This window comes from Melospiza georgiana, chromosome 3, assembly GCF_028018845.1.
Source record: "Melospiza georgiana isolate bMelGeo1 chromosome 3, bMelGeo1.pri, whole genome shotgun sequence".
Taxonomy (NCBI): Eukaryota; Metazoa; Chordata; class Aves; order Passeriformes; family Passerellidae; genus Melospiza; species Melospiza georgiana.
Window position 1 is genome coordinate 100,125,721 of NC_080432.1, and position 17,659 is coordinate 100,143,379.

General features: G+C 40.0%; 1 protein-coding gene across 1 annotated transcript in view; it reads left to right on the forward strand.

Annotated features, from left to right (window-relative positions):
• The window catches only part of AGPAT5 (1-acylglycerol-3-phosphate O-acyltransferase 5), a 55,593-nt gene extending 44,098 nt beyond the window's left edge, over positions 1 to 11,495 (forward strand). The window contains exons 7-8 of the mRNA XM_058020584.1: positions 7,173 to 7,296; positions 8,972 to 11,495. Coding sequence (XP_057876567.1) covers positions 7,173 to 7,296; positions 8,972 to 9,197 — 350 coding nt within the window. The 3' untranslated portion in view covers positions 9,198 to 11,495. The remainder of the gene's footprint in view (positions 1 to 7,172; positions 7,297 to 8,971) is intronic.
• Positions 11,496 to 17,659: the final 6,164 nt, after the last annotated feature.

Sequence of the window (17,659 nt, forward strand, 5' to 3'; positions counted from 1 at the left end):
GTTATTTTTTTTCCCCATGTTTGTTTACACTGAAGCTTGGCTGCCACATTTTTACCCTGTTTGTTCAGCTTTGAGGGCTTTTTGAAGTTCAGCCAACATTTGACTACCCAAAAGAGCTCAGAGTCTTCTGAAAGAAATGTGAAAAACTGGAGCATTCACAGTTTGCTCCCTTCTTCAACTCATCAGTCATGAGACAGAGTAAAACCAGTCCTGGCATCGATCCTGGAGGACCCCAGTGGCCAAGTCCTTTCCATCCCTAAGGCCTTCCATTTGCTTCCTCTCCTTTAAGCAGCTTTCAGTCTTTAAAACATCATTTCCTCTAATCCTGTGGCAGCTTAATTTTTTTAATAGCCTTCAATGTGGAACCCTGTCAGAAGCTTTATGAAAATTCAAAAATATCATGTCTAGTGAATCCCCTTTATCCACCTGGTCCTTGACACTGTTGTAGAAATCCAGCAAGTTGATGGGACAGGATTTCCCTTTACAGAATCCCCACCAAATCTTTTTCAACAGACTGTGATTATCTGTGTGATTTTGTTACAGACCTATTATCTTACCCAGTGATGTAAGACTCTGGTCTATATTTTTGTACTTCCCAGCATCATCTCTAAAGTCCTCATTTGTAGAAGGGAAACTCTCAATTTTTCTGGCACAATGGCTGTTTGTGATGATAGGTTACACATCTTTGTTTTTAAATTCCACATTTGAGAGCTTCTGGATGAATGCTGTCTGGTCTTGGTGACTTCCTGACATCTGACTTGTTTATTTATATTTAGTCTAATATTTTCTGTCTGTTTACTTATTGATCTAGTTCCTTTGAATGATCTGGTACAAAGAATGCTGTGGGTGTAGGAATCAAACATTTTCAACAATAAAGAATTATGCAAGCAGATATATGAGCTTCTCTTGCATGGGCTTATACTTGACTATGAGCGCTGCTCTTCACACTTTTGTCATCCAGCAGTCCTACCAGTGGCTTATCAAATTTATTGCTTTTAATATACTGAAAAAAGTTAAAATTTCCATTTTTCAAGTTCATTTTCAGTCCTCTTAAGTTTATGTTTACATTTGGCCTGAGTAGTTTTGTGGTTTTTCCTTATTTGGATGAGCTTTCCATTCCTCAGAGCGGAGAAGAAGGTATGAGTATCATGGTAGCCTCCTTGATTTTCCCATTAAAGTCATACAGCTTGTTTTCAGACCCACACAGACTTTTCCTTTTGCAGTGTTACACATCTTTTATGCAAGCTTCTATTACAAGTTTTTCTGGGGTTTGGTATTTGGTGAGTTTTCTAATAGCTTCTAGGTTGCCTTCTTTTGGACTGTATATTATAGGGTGTTTTGACACTTTGCCTTACCTCCCATTGTGTACTTCCTTTAATTCATAGAATCATTAAAGTTGGAAAAAACTTCTAAGATCATGAAGTTCAACCAAACACCACCCACACCCTCCAAACCTTATCACAAAGTGCCATATCTGCTTATTTTTTGAACACTTCCAGGGATTACAAACTCACCACTTCCCTGGGCAAGCCTGTTCCAATGCGTGACCACTCTTTCAGTGAAGGTTTTCCTAATATCCATCCAGCCTGAATTTCCTGTGTTGTGCCTTGGGGCCATTTCCCTTGCCCTATCACTAGTTGCCTGGGAGAAGAGGCCAACCCCAAAGAATTCTGCATTTCTGTGCTGGATCCTTTCTCTACAGCTCTGAAATTAATTGTATTGTGGTTGCAGAGCAAGACCACACCAGCAACAGCATCTTTTCTTGTGGGTTTTCTAACTTACTAGTTCTTCCAGGAAATATTGTTTTTTCTTCTCTGATGTTTTTGTCCAATTGTTTGGGTCATCTTGGTTTGGGTTTATTAGGGATTTTTTTCCCTGCTTATCCTGCTGAAGTATCAATGCAGTTCAATAAAGGTAGCTAGAATCTCAGCCTCCTGCTATCATTCCTGAACTTGCAGGTCTCAGTCTGGTTTCACAGTTTCTGCTCACTATTATTAAGCTTACTTGGAAGTAATTTTATTATTTATCTTATATATATATTCTAGTAGAATCTGGATTTTCTATCCACAAGGACTTTATTGTGCTTTTGTCCCCTTATAATATAAAGCTATTATACTTCATATAATCTTTCATGCACAGCACCCTACCCTCACTTTTACAGCCTCTTCTGTCATTCCTGGTAGTCTCCTAACATTGCCCACTCCTGCAAGCCCACCAGGATGCCTGTGTTACAGGAAGGAGTGATTTCTAGGTGCCAGTAATTCTTGTAATGACCTCATATTTAGGCTTCTCATGTTGGTACAGAGGCACTTCTGAATCTGCCCCCACAGCGAATTTAGCTACATCCACCTCGTGTTACATCCACCTGAGCAAGTTGCTTTTTCTGACTTTCAGTCTTGCCCAACTGCCAGTAGAAACTGTCCCTGATTTTTCAGTTTTCGTGGTCAGCACCTTGGCCTAATAATGATGCAAGTGCATCCTATTTCTCAGTTCAAAACATCCCCCATCTCCTGAGCTGTACCCTCCTTACACTGTGCCCCTTGTGCACGGAGGCGCGCACTGATCTCTGTGTGCATGTAAGTCCTTGCACAAGGTACTGGCAGCATTCCTGAGAGCTCTGTTCCTCAAGTGCAGGCTTGTTTCCTGGCTGTGAGCTTCATTCTGGGCTGCACAGCATCCCCTCCACACTTGCTGCGTCCTCGCTACTCACAGGTACTCACAGGTGCTGCTCCTCTGCTGCTGCCCGGGGCCATTCCTGTGACCAAGCTCCACTGGCCCGGGATGTTTGCTTTCCTGTCTAGCGCTGCTTTGCTCTACTGCTGCTTTATTTTGTTAGAGCAAGTCGTGAAATAGTTTCCTGTCAGCTCAGCTTGGGATGATGGAAAGCATGAAGCTGAGAAACAACACAGCACTTCAATTTATGTTTGTTTTGCTGTTTGATTGTTAATTTCGTGTACAAAGTAAATGGAAGTGGAGAGATGGGGTTTCTTTCTTTGAAGAGGACGTAGTTTACAAACTGCTTTGGTAGCTGAATGTCGAAGTCCAGACTAATGGAAGTTTAAGAAGTGGGGAAAGAATCTACAGTTTAGAGGAGTGACTCTGCTGGCTATGCCTGTAAAACTATACAAATCACAATATACCATGTTCTCTTACTGAAGAGATGTATTTTTACACATTTGAAATGCTAGTTATTTAGAATAAATATACATTATTCAGATTTCTTTTTCCTGTGATATCACTATCAGTTTATCACAAATATTACTGAAATTATTAAAACAGAGAGACTTGAGGGCTCTCAAAGTAGACAGAAGGCCTCAGTTTGTCCGTTCTTAATTTTGAAGGACTTTGGCAACAATTACATTGCAGTGGAAGAGTCGGTGTAGGAGGTTGAAACCTGAGCTACTTTATTGCTGTCATATTTAAAGTGCATATAAAAATAGACTTCATTAGTAACTGAAAACTGGAATATCTGTTTAAGTGTAACACTGCTGTCACAACTTTCTTAAGGGACAAGGCAAATAATTTGGAGTGGTGGAATGAATTTATGTGGTTCAGAAGGGGAAGGTAGTCTGTTGTTTGTCCCTTCTCATTTACAGAAAATCCGTGTTTCGGAGCTTCTCTCCTCCCCCAGTTTCCTTGGTAATGTTAGTAATTCCAAAGAGAATTAATTGGCATTTGAAGGTGAGCAGTTGAGAACTGGTAGAATTTTGTAGGAGCCTCAAATATTGGCTTACAATTAAAAATTCCTTGGATTCAATTTCTTTCCTGGAGTCTGTTGCACTTCATTTGTTAATTCCAGTGCTGCATTGGTCCCCCCTCTGAAGCCTTGTGTTAGTGTGAATCCTGTCTCACCGAAGGAGGGATACAGTTCAGTGTCACAGTTCAATAACAAAAAATGTTTAATGCACTTTATTACAATTTTCAATTCCTTCTTTCTGCTGTGCTTGGTCACTAGAAGCATTATAAACATTTTGTGCTTGTATCTGTTATTTAGCCGGATAGAAGGTTTTATTAGGAAATTATGTCCCACACGAAAGCCAGTCCATTTGGCTCCCACACAAAAGTTGTTAGTGTTCATTTAACCCAAATTGTACAGGGTTCTTGACTAATGCTATCCCAAACATAATGTTTGCTTGTAATGTATGATGTGCATTTCTGTTTTGTCTCTTGAAGGAAAGTTCAGGCTTGCTTGTTCCTGCTGTTAATTATAACAAATTCTGGCAAGTTTAGGAATCTGAAAAGCTTGTCAGATGTTGGCCTTAAGGGCTGGTGTCCCTGAAGTTGGATGTAATTTGTGCATAATAAATTGCTTCAATAAGATTTTGTTTCTTAGCTTAATTACATAAGTCTTTTGGGAGTTAAGCTAATGTGAAATTAAGGGTCATGGGACCACCACAAACTTTTGGAGGTTATGGTGATAAAATCCAGCTGTTTCTTCTCACAATCAACCTCCAATATGTTGTCCTTATCCAATGGTGTTCTTATGTGATTGCTGTAACACTGTAGATTGGTTAGTTGCATTAAACACTGACATGAATTGGATAATTAAATACTAGTCAGTATTTGACTGACTTGGCTGACTGCATGCATTATAGTCATCTGCAGATGCCCTGAATATCCAGACTTTGGATAAAAGGACTTTGAATCAATGTGTGGGAATCATGACCTTCCCCAGGGTAGTACCTGAAGTAGCAGATCACACAGTCCTGAGTGAGGCTGAACTAAGTCAAACTCAAAAGGGAGGGTGAGGTTGTTGGAAAAAGCAGGGATTCATAAAAGGTTGGAAATAATGACAAAATTTAGGACCTTCACATATGGGGATTCAATTTAGAGTAGTTGAAGAAGACCAGAGTGGGAGCTGGTAAGAATCAGCTTGCATTGGAACTTGGGCCGGAGGTGAAAGCCAGCAGCAGCACTCACGTATTTGAGGAGGGGATTTTTTTCTCTAAGTAGAATTATAGAATTGCTACACTTCAGCTTTGGTAGGGGAAAGCGTTTCTTTTTAAATACTTATGTCTTGAGTTTTGATTGGTTTATAATTTTCCTTAAAAATTTATGACAGAGTTATAAGTAACATCAATAAGGACTTATTTGTTCCTATGCAGAACAGCCCATGTGCTATGAAGCAAAAGAAACATACACTATACAATGCACAGAATTTTTAAAGTATCTTTTGGAGCTCAATCTTCAGCTCTAACTGAATATGCATACCATAGATGCTTTATATAGGAGCTTATTACTTTTTCTGAAAGACCAGATCATCTGGCTTCCAAGCATTTGTTTTCTAGATAGTTTTGCATATGATTAGAATGTTCCACTTAATAGGTAATGCCACTCAAAAGAGGATTTGTACATCATGAACATTATAAGCATTTAAGACATGGATAATACATCTGTCACTTTAAGATATTAATAGAATGCTTTTAGGTGCCCATATAGTCACTGACCTTCATGTAGTGGCCTGGATAGTATCTTTAGAGAAACAGCCCTGCAAAATCCCTTCTTCACATTAAAGCAAGAGAAAAAAAATTTCTTTCAGATAATATAGATTTCTTTGTGGTTAGTAAAAGCACTGCACATAAATCTGAAGGAAATGTCTACATGTACCATCATTCCAGACTCCAGGTCCTTAACTTGCCATCTTATATACTTAACTGCCATCTAATAGCTGGGAGAAGGTTCTACCAGAAGCCTCTTGGCAAGAGATGCTTGCTGCTCCATGGCCAAGAGGTAGACTCGTGCCTGGATGGAGCCCTCATCCAGCTCCCCAGCTGATGCTGTGGGGCCCTGTTCTCCCTTTATGCTGTGGACTCTGTGCACGACGTCCGGACACAGCCACACAGCACCTTACAGATTTCTGCATCCAAGCACCTCTAGACCTTAGGGATCTCTTTATCTCTTCTCCTTTCCTCCCCCTGTGCAAGTACACACACACATTTGCATGAACAGGCTTTTAAAATTCCTTAAAGCAATTTCTAGTATGTGATAAGGACTGCTTTTACAGCAGAGTCCTTACAAATCAATAATCCTGTAAAGATGAAAAACAAATGGGGGATATCTGCTTTGGCAGACAACAATAAAGATGTACATGCTGTAACAATTTATTTGCAGATTCATTCCTCCAGATACCCCTTACAGTTACGGGTCAAAGTCTTCTGTGCATCTGCACTGCTGTCCGAAAAATGTCAACAACCTAAAGGGACCACCCAGTCTGTGTTACATTTGTTGCCTGCATGTATTGTAGGAAGGCACTTCTGGTCTCTTTTCAAAGTAGGATTCCTATCCAAATTTCTGAGGACTTCTATCCTCACATCATGCAAATCTCTGTCCGGGGCTACTGTGGTTACTGCCATTCCCCTTGCTACTGATAAATGTGAATGGTTACCAATACACACTGTGCAGGATTTCACATTTACAACATGCAGTATATTACAGTAATCATGCCCAGTATTTTTACTACTTGTTAGTTGTAAGAAATCCCACAAGGCCATTTGAGTAATGGAGTTTTGTTTGTCCTTAATGCTTGCTTGGTAAGTTTGTCTAGGGATAAATTGATGGCATTTGGGGGCAGGGGGGAGGCAATAGGGCTGTCTCAGGCTTTGTGAGACAGAAAAAAAAAAAAAAGGAAGGGATACAATATAGAAAGCAGCATTTTGTTCTAAGTCTTTTATCCTATTACACTTTTTAATTACAGATTATTGCTTAAACTGAAGCATACTTTCTCTTGGAGATGCTTTGGGAAATCACTATAATTCCAATTTTGTCATTCAGCAGCAAACTAAATTTAGATTTTAAAAAGGACAAGCAAGGAGGATTACTAACTTTAAACAAAATTGCAGGATTTATGACATCAAAGTTGCTGTATCTGACACTATTGAGTGAGTAGATTGCTGCTAAGCAGAGGGTAATATTTTCAAGCACAGCCTTTTACAGTTAACAAGGTGCATATTTGGACAGTTCTTCCATGCTGTGCATGATAGTGGTCCACCATTTCAAGTGTGAGGCCAGATGGTTTCTAAGTTCAGTGAAGCGCTCAGGATCCAAACATAAGGAGGGAAGGTTTTTGAGCACTGAAGTTGGGCTTCCAAGGCACTTACAGTCAGATTTTTTTTTGGTGTATTTATAACTCAGTGTTTTTGTAACTCAGTCATGTTGTTTTGCTCTCTTCTTAGAGTTTCTTTGTAAGGAATGCCCAAGAGTTCATATTTTCATTGACCGAATTGATCTGAAGGACATTCCAGAAGAGCAGATGTATATGAGGAGGTGGCTTCATGAGCGTTTTGAAATAAAGGATAAGTGAGTAGAAATACAGAGAACTTTCTATTTCAAGACTCTGTCTTATTGCTTTTATACTAATAAATATACCCATGATTTCTGTGTTCCAAGTGGTGCCTGCTATAGGGCTCTCTGAAAAGGGATGATGTTGGTACTCCTGTTAATGTACTATAATACAATATAATGTGGCCTTGTGGTTATACCTTTTGCTGAGAAGGTTGGGATTCCTCAGGTTTTGTCCTTCTTTAGATTGAAGAAGTGTGAGTCCATGTTCCAGGCAAGACTCATTCATCTGAATACTCCCCATTCATCTTCTTGTAGTCAAGTCCTGTGCAGGAATGTAAGATGCCTGTGGTAGGCAAGCAAGAAAAAGCAGTGTGATTCTGCCCTTGTAATCAGTGTTAAGTTGGAGTGATAGAGGGGCAGGTCTTGATCTAATCTCTTCTGCCAATACTGTTTACAAATCTTTCATCCAGACCGCGACTGGATAAAAACACAGTTAACCCCAAAATTCCTACCTTCACTGGGGAAACAAGGTGAAGTAGAAGTTTCATTTGTCCATTTTTGAATTGTGGCAGAAGTTAAGTGCCTGGCTTCCTCCAACATCTCCAGATAAGGTCACTAGTGAGTATATGCAGCAGATCCTGGGGGGCCTTGTTCTCCAGAAGGACTTTGTGTCTAAATGTAGGATTTAAGTATTCTTTGAGAGATGATGGTTTAATTTGCCAGATCTGAAGTCCTGCTTAAGGGAGGTGAATCTGTTTACTTTCTAAATCCTTGAATACTTTGAGTGAGACAGAAATTTCCCTGGTTCTTTGATATTGTTCTGCCAGTCTCACACTCCATGGAAATAAAAAATGTATTCATTTCTCCTGAGAACTTTGAATTCATGAAGTTAACATGACTATCTGTAAACATGACATTGTTACTAAAGTGTCTTAGACATTTAGGATCACTACTTTTGAAAAATAGAAAGTCTGAATTTAATTTAAATAGACAAGTAGCTGATATGTAAAATAAAAGGCTGTCCAATGTCTGTCCCTTTAGTTATCTAATGAAAGGGAACAAAACTGAATCATCCATGTGTCATTGTAAGCTCCTGTTCACTGGAACATCTTGCCTGGGACCAAATAGTCTGTCAGGCAAATTTAGAGATAGTTAAAACAAAACCTCAGAATTTCCAGACCCGTTTATTACTGTTTTTATTACTGTTTATTACTGTTTTTAGGAGGAAAAAGGTTACTACTAAGCCAGTAATGCAGCATCTTGCATGTTTAGCTTCCAATATATTCAGTGTATTGGGTGTCCTTGTTATTCATTAATTTATTTTATGAAGATACTTCCTCCTCCTTTGGTGCTCAGTGTATTGTTTTGTCATATAATATTGTACAGTGCTCTGGACTTTTTTGCTAAATGCTGAATGAAATCAATTCTTGTCGATTTTTATATTCACTGTCGTGGTTGGTCCACAAGGAAAATATGGCCTTAATGCTTCCAAGGGTTCAGGTTGAGTATTTTGACATGCATCATATTTGTAAGGTGTACTTATTGTTTGAACTTGTTACAGAGGAGCTGCTACATATTATGAAGTCATTTACTAAAAATGTTTGGTTAGAAGCAGTTACTGGATGAAAGTAAGTTTGCTTAAAATGTGTTACTGTCTGACTCTGACCATCTCCTTTTTCTCTGCTTATAGGTTACTAATAGAATTTTATGATGCAAAGGATTCTAAAAGAAGAAATAAGTTCCCTGGGAAAAGTGTTCATTCCAAACTAAGCCTCAAGAAAACTTTGCCATCTTTGCTGTTTTTAGGTGGCCTGACTGCTAGTATGCTTCTGACAGAATCAGGAAGGAAACTATATGTAAAAACATGGATATATGGAACTTTAATTGGCTGCCTGTGGGTTAGCATTAAACCATAAGCAGATGTTAGTCTCCAATCAGTGAAATGTGCAGTCTTTTCTTGCACATTACACCAAATTTTTTCCTGACTTTATAGAAAAAAAGTGTAAATAAAGCCTTATTGATCGAATATTGGAAATAATAGATTTTGTGACTTAAGCCTCTGTGTGGTTGGTCTGGGGAAAATAAATGTAGATTTTCAAATTTGCTACTGATTTTTGCTGGAATAATGACAGATAAACTGAGTCATATGATAAATTGCTTTCCCCATGAGCTAACATCTATCTCTCTCTGCAGATTTGAAAAAGTATGAGTTATGCATAAGGGTGTCTTATGTGGACCTGTGAATGTATTTACAGAGATTAATTTAGGGTATATATTTATTCTTCTGATATTCATGTTGAATTTTTGTTACTCTTTGGTGCATTACAGCAGCTCAGTTGCATCTATCCCAGCTGTATCGCAACTAAAATCAAAATTTTCCTTTTTTTTCTTAATTTCACTCTTCAGTTTTCACTAAATACTGTGTTCTTTAAAAGGGACTGTGTAAGCTGGCAAATCATGAGATGTTACCAGAAGCAGCATAAAATGTTCCTGAGAACTACTGTTCATGGGGAAGAAGCTCTGTTTATCTAGTGCATGACTTTTGATTATATTGCAGTATTAGGTGATTATTTTACATATGCAAAACATTAAATGGTACCGAGCAAACAGCTTCTTTTGCGCACCTCACGTTTGTGCATAAGGAATGTGTGCAGTGTAAGGAAATGTGAAGTTTTTGTTTCTGGCCAGAAGCCCTGTAGCCTCCCTTGTGTCTGCATTACCCCTCTCACCACGAGCATTCAGCTGAGCTCACACTCCTCCTCCACGTGTATGTGCCATAAGCAGAAGTTTCCCGTTACCTCACGATTTTCTGGAAGCAAACCTTGTTGTTTGAGAAGTGCATGGAATCACTGTAACGAGGAACCTCCAGGTGTTCCTGGTAAATCTGGAGCGTGTGCCTTTCCCACTGACCTGATCTAGCCTGGTGTTCCATAGGCTAGCAGTCATCTTTGTGCTGTAGTATCCCACTAGATTTGAGTTGTTCTAGGCCATGCAGACTGCACTTAGGTTGAAATTATGGGGTTGATATATATGGTTTGCACAGTAGATAATAATCAATGAAATGCATATCTTATCAGTATTTCACCTGCTTGAAAATATACTTTAAAAAGCAAAATCAACAAACTATGAAAGTCTGAGATTCCCAAGACTGGTATCATTGTTGGGGAAAGCCATTTCCTGATTCTAGGGAATAGTCTATATATACACCAATGGGGTAGGAAAGAAGATGTATTTTATCTTCTTCCATTAGGGAATTGGACTCCTGTATCAAAATTAAAAAACTAGAGAATATTTTTATATCACACTTGCAAGCTTTAAATGTGCATCTTTTTCTAGCTTCAGTATGATTTGTCTTGCTTTGTTAGAGTTAAACATCTCTTAAAATTATATCTCAGTTTTTCAGATTCCACCATTGCCAGTTGATTTAAGGTTTTACTGTGTGGGGTTGTTTTTGTTTTTGTTTTTGTTTTCAACAGAGTATTACAGAGGAATTACAGTTCCACCTTAAAATCATTCAGTACAACTTTCAGTTTGCAGTTCTGTGTCCTTCCATAATGGATTTTGTCACTGGAGTTATTTATATCGGTGATTGATTCAGGATATGTTGATGAACCATTTTAAAAACAATGACTGGGAACAATGTTGAAAAACAGTATTGTTATGAGGCTGTGAGACAAAAAAAAAAAAAAAAAAAGCCATTTTATGTAACAGCCAAATGTGCTTACATGTAGTTCTTCCTATTCTCAGCTGACTGTTACCAGTGGGTATAATGAGAAGGCAACGTTCCTATGTTAGTGTGTTTTTTCAGTCATGGAATGAAATTTTATTCTGACATGGCTAAATTTCTTTGTAACAGCTAAGAATAACATTTAATTATACATCAAAAATAAATGCAAAATGCTTAATTCATTTGTAGGAAAATAACTGCTATTTTGGAGAGCCTAATTACATGAAATATTGGATCTCTCTTGCTGTTTAAGTACCAGAAATATAATTGACACAGTGCAGCAAACAAACAGGATGTTTATTTTGAACCTTATTCTCTATGTTAATCATTTTTTTTTCCTTGCCATTAATTTATAAAGTTTTGAAACTGTAATTTGCTGACGTATTTGGCATTGGGAGTATCACATGCTATTTCTAAATATGCACTGATATTAACTTGAAATATTTCTTCATTAAAATAAGAAGAGCCAATGCTCATTCAACTTTTCTGTCCTGTCTGCTTGTTCAATTTTTTCTGCACTTTCATGTTTATAATTGGGAGCTGTTTAAACAAAGGCTACAAGTGTGATTTTAAGTCCCCGATGGAAGGACTTGTGTGAGAAGCAGTCACCTGAAAGAAAACAACTTTGTCTTTTTTCCCATGCAGCCAGAAATGTGTTGGGATTGATCTGTGCTTGTTCCAGTGCAACACACCCCCAAGTCAGTCGAGTGGCAATAGCTTTTTGCCCTTGAGCACGTGCACCATTTGCTGCTCATTAATGATGTTCATTAGTGTGCAGGACCAGCTTCTGCCCAGGAATCGGCCTCAGTGGCAACAGGCCCTGGCCTGACAGCACTGGCAGAGGGTGGACAGACCCAGGGGCAGGGAAGAAGTATTGCAAGCAAATACCTGAAGCATATCTTGGTAGCAATGCCACCAAAGTTGTTGTGATGTGTTAAATCTCAGAAGGACCTTTATGTTCAAAAACTGCCTTTGCCAGCTGTATCAGTGCCTCTGATAAGAGCTGTTTCCCTCCCACAAATACCACTCTGTTCATATACACAAACTGTGTGTAAAACTTGCAAGACCACTAAATGCTAGTTCTACAATGAAATCCTTGTGTTTACTTTGGGGGAAGAATTCAGCTGAGCAAGCATTAACCTACGTGATGGAGAGCACAACAAGTGAAGTGACAAAACATTGCATGATACTGGAGTGAAGAAATGGCTGAGGAGGACACGAGGGCTCCACCCAGATGCAATCCTTTGCTAACTCCTCTGAAGCATTTTGCTGTAATACTTGTTTTTTCTCCTTTCAGTCAAATATAGCATACCTGTAAAACTTCCTTTAGTACTTAAAAGTTGGCCCCTGATTGTTTTGGCATTTTAGCTTGCAGAGAATGTTTATACTTACTTCAAGGGAGAGAGAGGTAATTATTTTGTGTTTGGATAATGAAGAGGACCATGAGAAGGTTTGGGATTTTTGGCTTAGTGTTAAAAGTGGAAAAAGATACTTTTCCCATACCCACCTCCAAATAAAAAAAAATTTAATGACAGAAATTTCAAATATTCAATAGAAAACCAGCTAACAGATTCAAGATCTTGGCACCTGCTTTATAAATGCAATTCCATTCTAAATATGGGAACCAGGCTTTGGTCCTAACCTGCAATTCTAGGTCACTTTTTAGCACAGTGGCTCTGGTGGCTGGGCTTGGAGCAAACACAGTGGGGTTTCTCTTGTCATTTTCATGCCTGTCTCATCAGTTTGGAGCTCTGTGGTCCCAGTGAAGTGTGCTGCCCAATTTGCTGGGCATAAGACAAAAGAAGAAATTGTTACTTTAGTTTATATAATAGCAAAAGTCACACAAGCAAAACACAGCATATTCTGAGAAGGAAAAGGAACAATAATCTGAAACAAATATTAGAAACATCAGCTCTAGTCAGGCATGACCACATCTGAGTGATTCCAGGGAAAATTTGTTTCCTGTGTGGGGACCAGTTTCCCTGTTAGCATGGTGAATATTTCTCCCACCTGTCCAGTTTCAGTCCCAGATCTGCAGCCTTACTCTGGGCTGACTGCAGTCCCTTTTTTCTAATGAATCCTTCAAAACTTTTCAGACTGATGCAAATCTTGTGTTTCCTTCATTCTTCTGGAACTGAAGGATTCCCCTATTTGTTTTCAGCCTGATAAACTGCTGACTGACCACTGCCACCCACGTCCTTGTAATATGTTCTCCTTTAGAGGACTGGCATGTGGTGGGCAGAGGCCAGTGGAGAGGCAGTGGTCTGTTGCTGTTGGGCTGGAAGGAGGTGTTGCTGTTGAAAGAGGGCGTGTTGAGCTCTGAGCCACTTGGGCTAGTGGAACATGTCCCTGCCCGTGGCAGGTGGCTTGGGACTAGATGGTCTTTAAGGTCCCTTCCAACCAAACTACTCTGTCAAGTCTATACTGGACATCTGAGATGGATCTCCCTCCCTCCTGCCTGTGCCAGAGCCTGCTCCTTCACTGACTGGCACTTGGCATGGCTTTGAGTAAAGGCAAAGGCCAGGCAATGCCCTGAAAAACAGTGACTTGTTCCTGGGTCATATTTGTGATGTGAAAGCTCCATTAGTTAGGCTTGTACAAACTATTCCACAGCCTTTTATCTTCGGTGGGAACTCTGTTTTCGAAGGACATTTTGATGTCTGTGTTTGTATTCCCTGTGTGACTAATTCAAACCAGAGCCATTTCAACCTGTTTGCCTGACAGGTCCAGAGAATCTAGAGAGGATGCAGATGTTCAGGGGCAGAAGTTGCTGCCAGTTTTCTGTCTGTGCAGTGACAGAGCTGCTGATCAGAACTGTTGGGCTCCCCACAAAACCTCTGCAGAAAATAGGCCCCTCAAATCCCAGTCCCACCATCACAGCCCATGAGAGGCATTACCATGGGCTGCCAGTACAACCAGTTTCAGAGTGGTAGGTCCTAAAACCCACTTGGCTTGTTGGCAAAGTATCCAGGATGTGGTGTTCTCTCTGTAGGGTGGGCTGGGCTTCATTGGTGCTTTGAAGCATGGATGAGCAACGAGTTGCAGGGTTATGCCTACTTTAGGGCATCAAAGCCCAGTCACTGGGATGAGAAACAGGAGACACAGCCTCAACAACTCCTGGCCTGAGAAAGACCAGAGATGTTTTACTTTTCCCACAATTCCATGCCCTCAAGGAGTTCCCAGTGCTGCTTTTCACCTGGCTAGGTTGGAAAAGATTTGAAGATTTATAGCACCAGCATGACTGCCTGATGCCAAAGGCATTGGCTGGGTACATGGATGTCTGCACTCAGCTTTGGTCCTAGGACATTTCTGAACTGCCCTAGGAACAAGGTGGAGCCAGAGATGGCCCATGGCTCACACCAGTCTGCAGGCAGAGGTTACAGACAAGGAACAGGAGAAGGGTTCCACCCTAAAGTGCCATATTTTTGAAGTGCCTTTCCATGTTAGGAATAAGTCCAGCACACCATGGGCACCAGCAGATCTTGTCACCACTACACTTGTTGGGTCCCACACTCCACACCAAGACCCTCCTTCCCTGTCTTCTTTAGGGGCATTCACAAAGGCTGAAATTGTCAAAGCAGTTTTGAATTTCTGGATATAACCAGACCCTGGCTTTATTCAGCTCTGCAACTATTTCATCCAGTTGGGATCACAAGGAAAACAGAATTTAATTTCCCGTTGGCCAAGATGGGAGAGTTGACACTGTAATGATCCCAAAAAGTATCAAATGCTGTACAACATCATTAAGCACAAATAGAACATGCAGATTTCTCAAGGCTGAAACCTGAACTGGAGGTATTAAGTTAAATTGCTTTTCATGCTGTATGCATTACAGTCACTGCTTAAGGCTGTCACGGTTTAGCAGGCATTTGCATCTCCTACAGTGTCCTATTGCACTTTTAGCAGAAACACTGTAGGTTCAGAAAATGGCATTGCCTTTAAGCTAGTTTGCACCCAAGTCTTTTAAACTCTTTCATGATAAACAGGCTATAAAAATTTTACCTTAATCTGTATAATCTATGAGTATTTTTTGGCTTCTATAAACTAAGAAGTCTTCACTTTTTGTCTCACGAGGTATAAAAAAAGTTGGTTTGACATCAGGATGCTTTAATAAATTCCTGTTTATCACAAAGGATTGCATTAGTATGGTCACATACTGAGAGATGTTAAAAAGACTTTAAAAGCACACACTGTTTTTATAGCCAGGGGAGATAAATCAAAATGCAGAAATACTTCTTTCGGGAATGCCACACTTGTAGCAGGACTTGGTTGTAGTCATAGGTGAATAACCTGGTTCACACAGTGTTTAAAGACAAAGAAATAGAAGTTCTCTGGAAGATGGAGAAATGGTGATTTTATTGTCCAGAAAAGGAAAGGTATTCCAAAGAGCTGACAAATAATTCTGCATAACCCATAGTAGTTCTGTTGGCACAGGATATGGTATTGTTTTCTAAGTTAAAACAGTAATGAGAGATTGTGCGTACGTATCCTGATACTTTCAATTGTATTCCTGACAAAATCACAAGAGATTCAAGAAATCTCAGTGCTTAGAACACATCCCCTTTTGCACTGCAGGGTTGGAAATGCCAAGCGGCTGCTGTCGCTAGCTCATCCTGTGTTTCCCTTTGGAATGCTGGCCGCTGCTTTCAGAGCCTGTTTAAAACTAACAATCCTTCTTGGCAGCACAAACACATATGAAAGCAGAGGTGTGAACTGGGACATGTCCCATCACCAAGGATGGGGCACTGCAGTAAAGCCTGGGCAGCCCATCAGTTGGCCCTGCAGAAGCCAGGAATGGGAGCTGCAGCCACAGTGAGACAAGCACGTGCCTGTTTGAAGAGCGAGTCCCAGCACAAGGGTGGGCATGGCAGCACCACAGGCCTTACAGCACGTGCCACACCAGGCTCAGCTGAAGTAAACAGAGACTTCATTTTCCTTTTTTAATAGTAGAACAAATTTGAAGTTTAAGAAAAAAAAAAAAAGTCCTTTCCAAATTATATGACATCCTGGAAAGGAAGGAGTACTCCTGAACCCTCCAAGTTTGGAGTAATTTTGGGATCAAATGATGCTGCAGAATAATTGAATAAAGGTCTGCCAGGCTGCAGTTCTCATCCCTCTCTTATTTCTCAGCTCAGGTCAAATCTTGCCACATGCAGTTATAAGCTTCCCTTATTCCTTAGGTGCCTGACCTAAATTAAGCCTAGTTTGCAGAAGAATTTAGGATTTGCAGCTGCTGCAGAAGGCAACACATAATGAACATGCACACATCACTATACCTGGTACAATGTACTTCTTGGATTGAATAATCAGGAAATACTTCTAGACTCTGGTTTTCTGTTTGTAATATGATGGCAGGGCTGTTCCTTGCATTTTCAAGGTGTTCAACAAATGCTTTATTTTGTGAAGTTTTGGCACTTTTTTTATAATATTCATCATGACAGTATCAGAAAGAAATGCATGATTCTGTCTTCATAGCCAGGTTTATTTACCAAGGAGTCAGTAATGGATGGGAAGACCACCTGAGTGAGCTCAAGTGTTCTTAAATGAGCTCAGAATAACATGCAAAGAGGCCAAAATGAAATCCTTCACATCCTTTTCCCACACACCACTTTCCAGTTGCCTCCATGCTTTGCTGTGCTTTAGTCTCCTCTCCATCCCCTGATTCCCACCTCAGTGTTCACAGACTTCAGGTTCCTCCAGTTCTCTGCCAGAATTCCCTTTGTCTGTTCCAAGTCTACTTTTCCAAATTATCTCCTCTTGCATGTCTTACCTCCACTGAATGTCGTTCACCTGATGTCCTTCATGTAGACTGGAAACAAGCAGTTAAAAAATAAAAACAACCTGAAAATCTGTACTTTCAAGGATCTGGATTTAAAGCTGCTTTGGCCTGAAGCAGTTAGGAATTGCAAGTTTAGGGAAGTCCCACTCCAAGTCCTGGAGCATGTCCCATGCTCATGAACTCACTAGAGAACAAAGCCTGCAATCTCTGGCTGGCCTCTGGCAAGCACATGTGAACTGCAGCTGGCTTGGTTTTTATCCAAGGCTCTGTGAATTGGCCAAATTTTCACTGAGAGTATAAAAAGTCCATCTCAACAGCAAGGTTAAATTTTGTCCAGTTCCAAGTCCCTCTTCCAGTAAGAAAAAAAGCACCACTGCTTTTCAAGGATTTCCAGAGTACTGGGAGGGGAAAGTGACTTTTTGTTTAGCTTCAATCTGGCCATGATTAGGTTAAGAAAAAAAGGTGCTCTCAGAAATATGAGCTATTTTGGCTGAAACTTTGAAAAAACCCAGCCTTCAACACACACCTGGCAAGCAAAGTGTGGCTAAATATTTGCTAATTGGGCAAAAGTAAGAAATAATAAATATATATATATATAAATGATAAATAATCCCAGAATTGAAAAGGCAAGATGCATTGGGCAGTGCAAAATTTGGGTTGCACTATCAGCCATCCATGTAGCTTGCATCTTTCCCTCCCTCAGCCTCAAACTCTGAGAAAATTTGGATTCAAGGATCGATGTGGGATTGGTTGTGGTTTGGATCAGTCTTTGTTTTTAACTTGATGTCTTCAGTGAATCCATTTTATGGCTGCACATATCTCAGATTTGCTTTCCATGTAATGAAGTTTGGCTACTTGAGCCAAACCCAGTA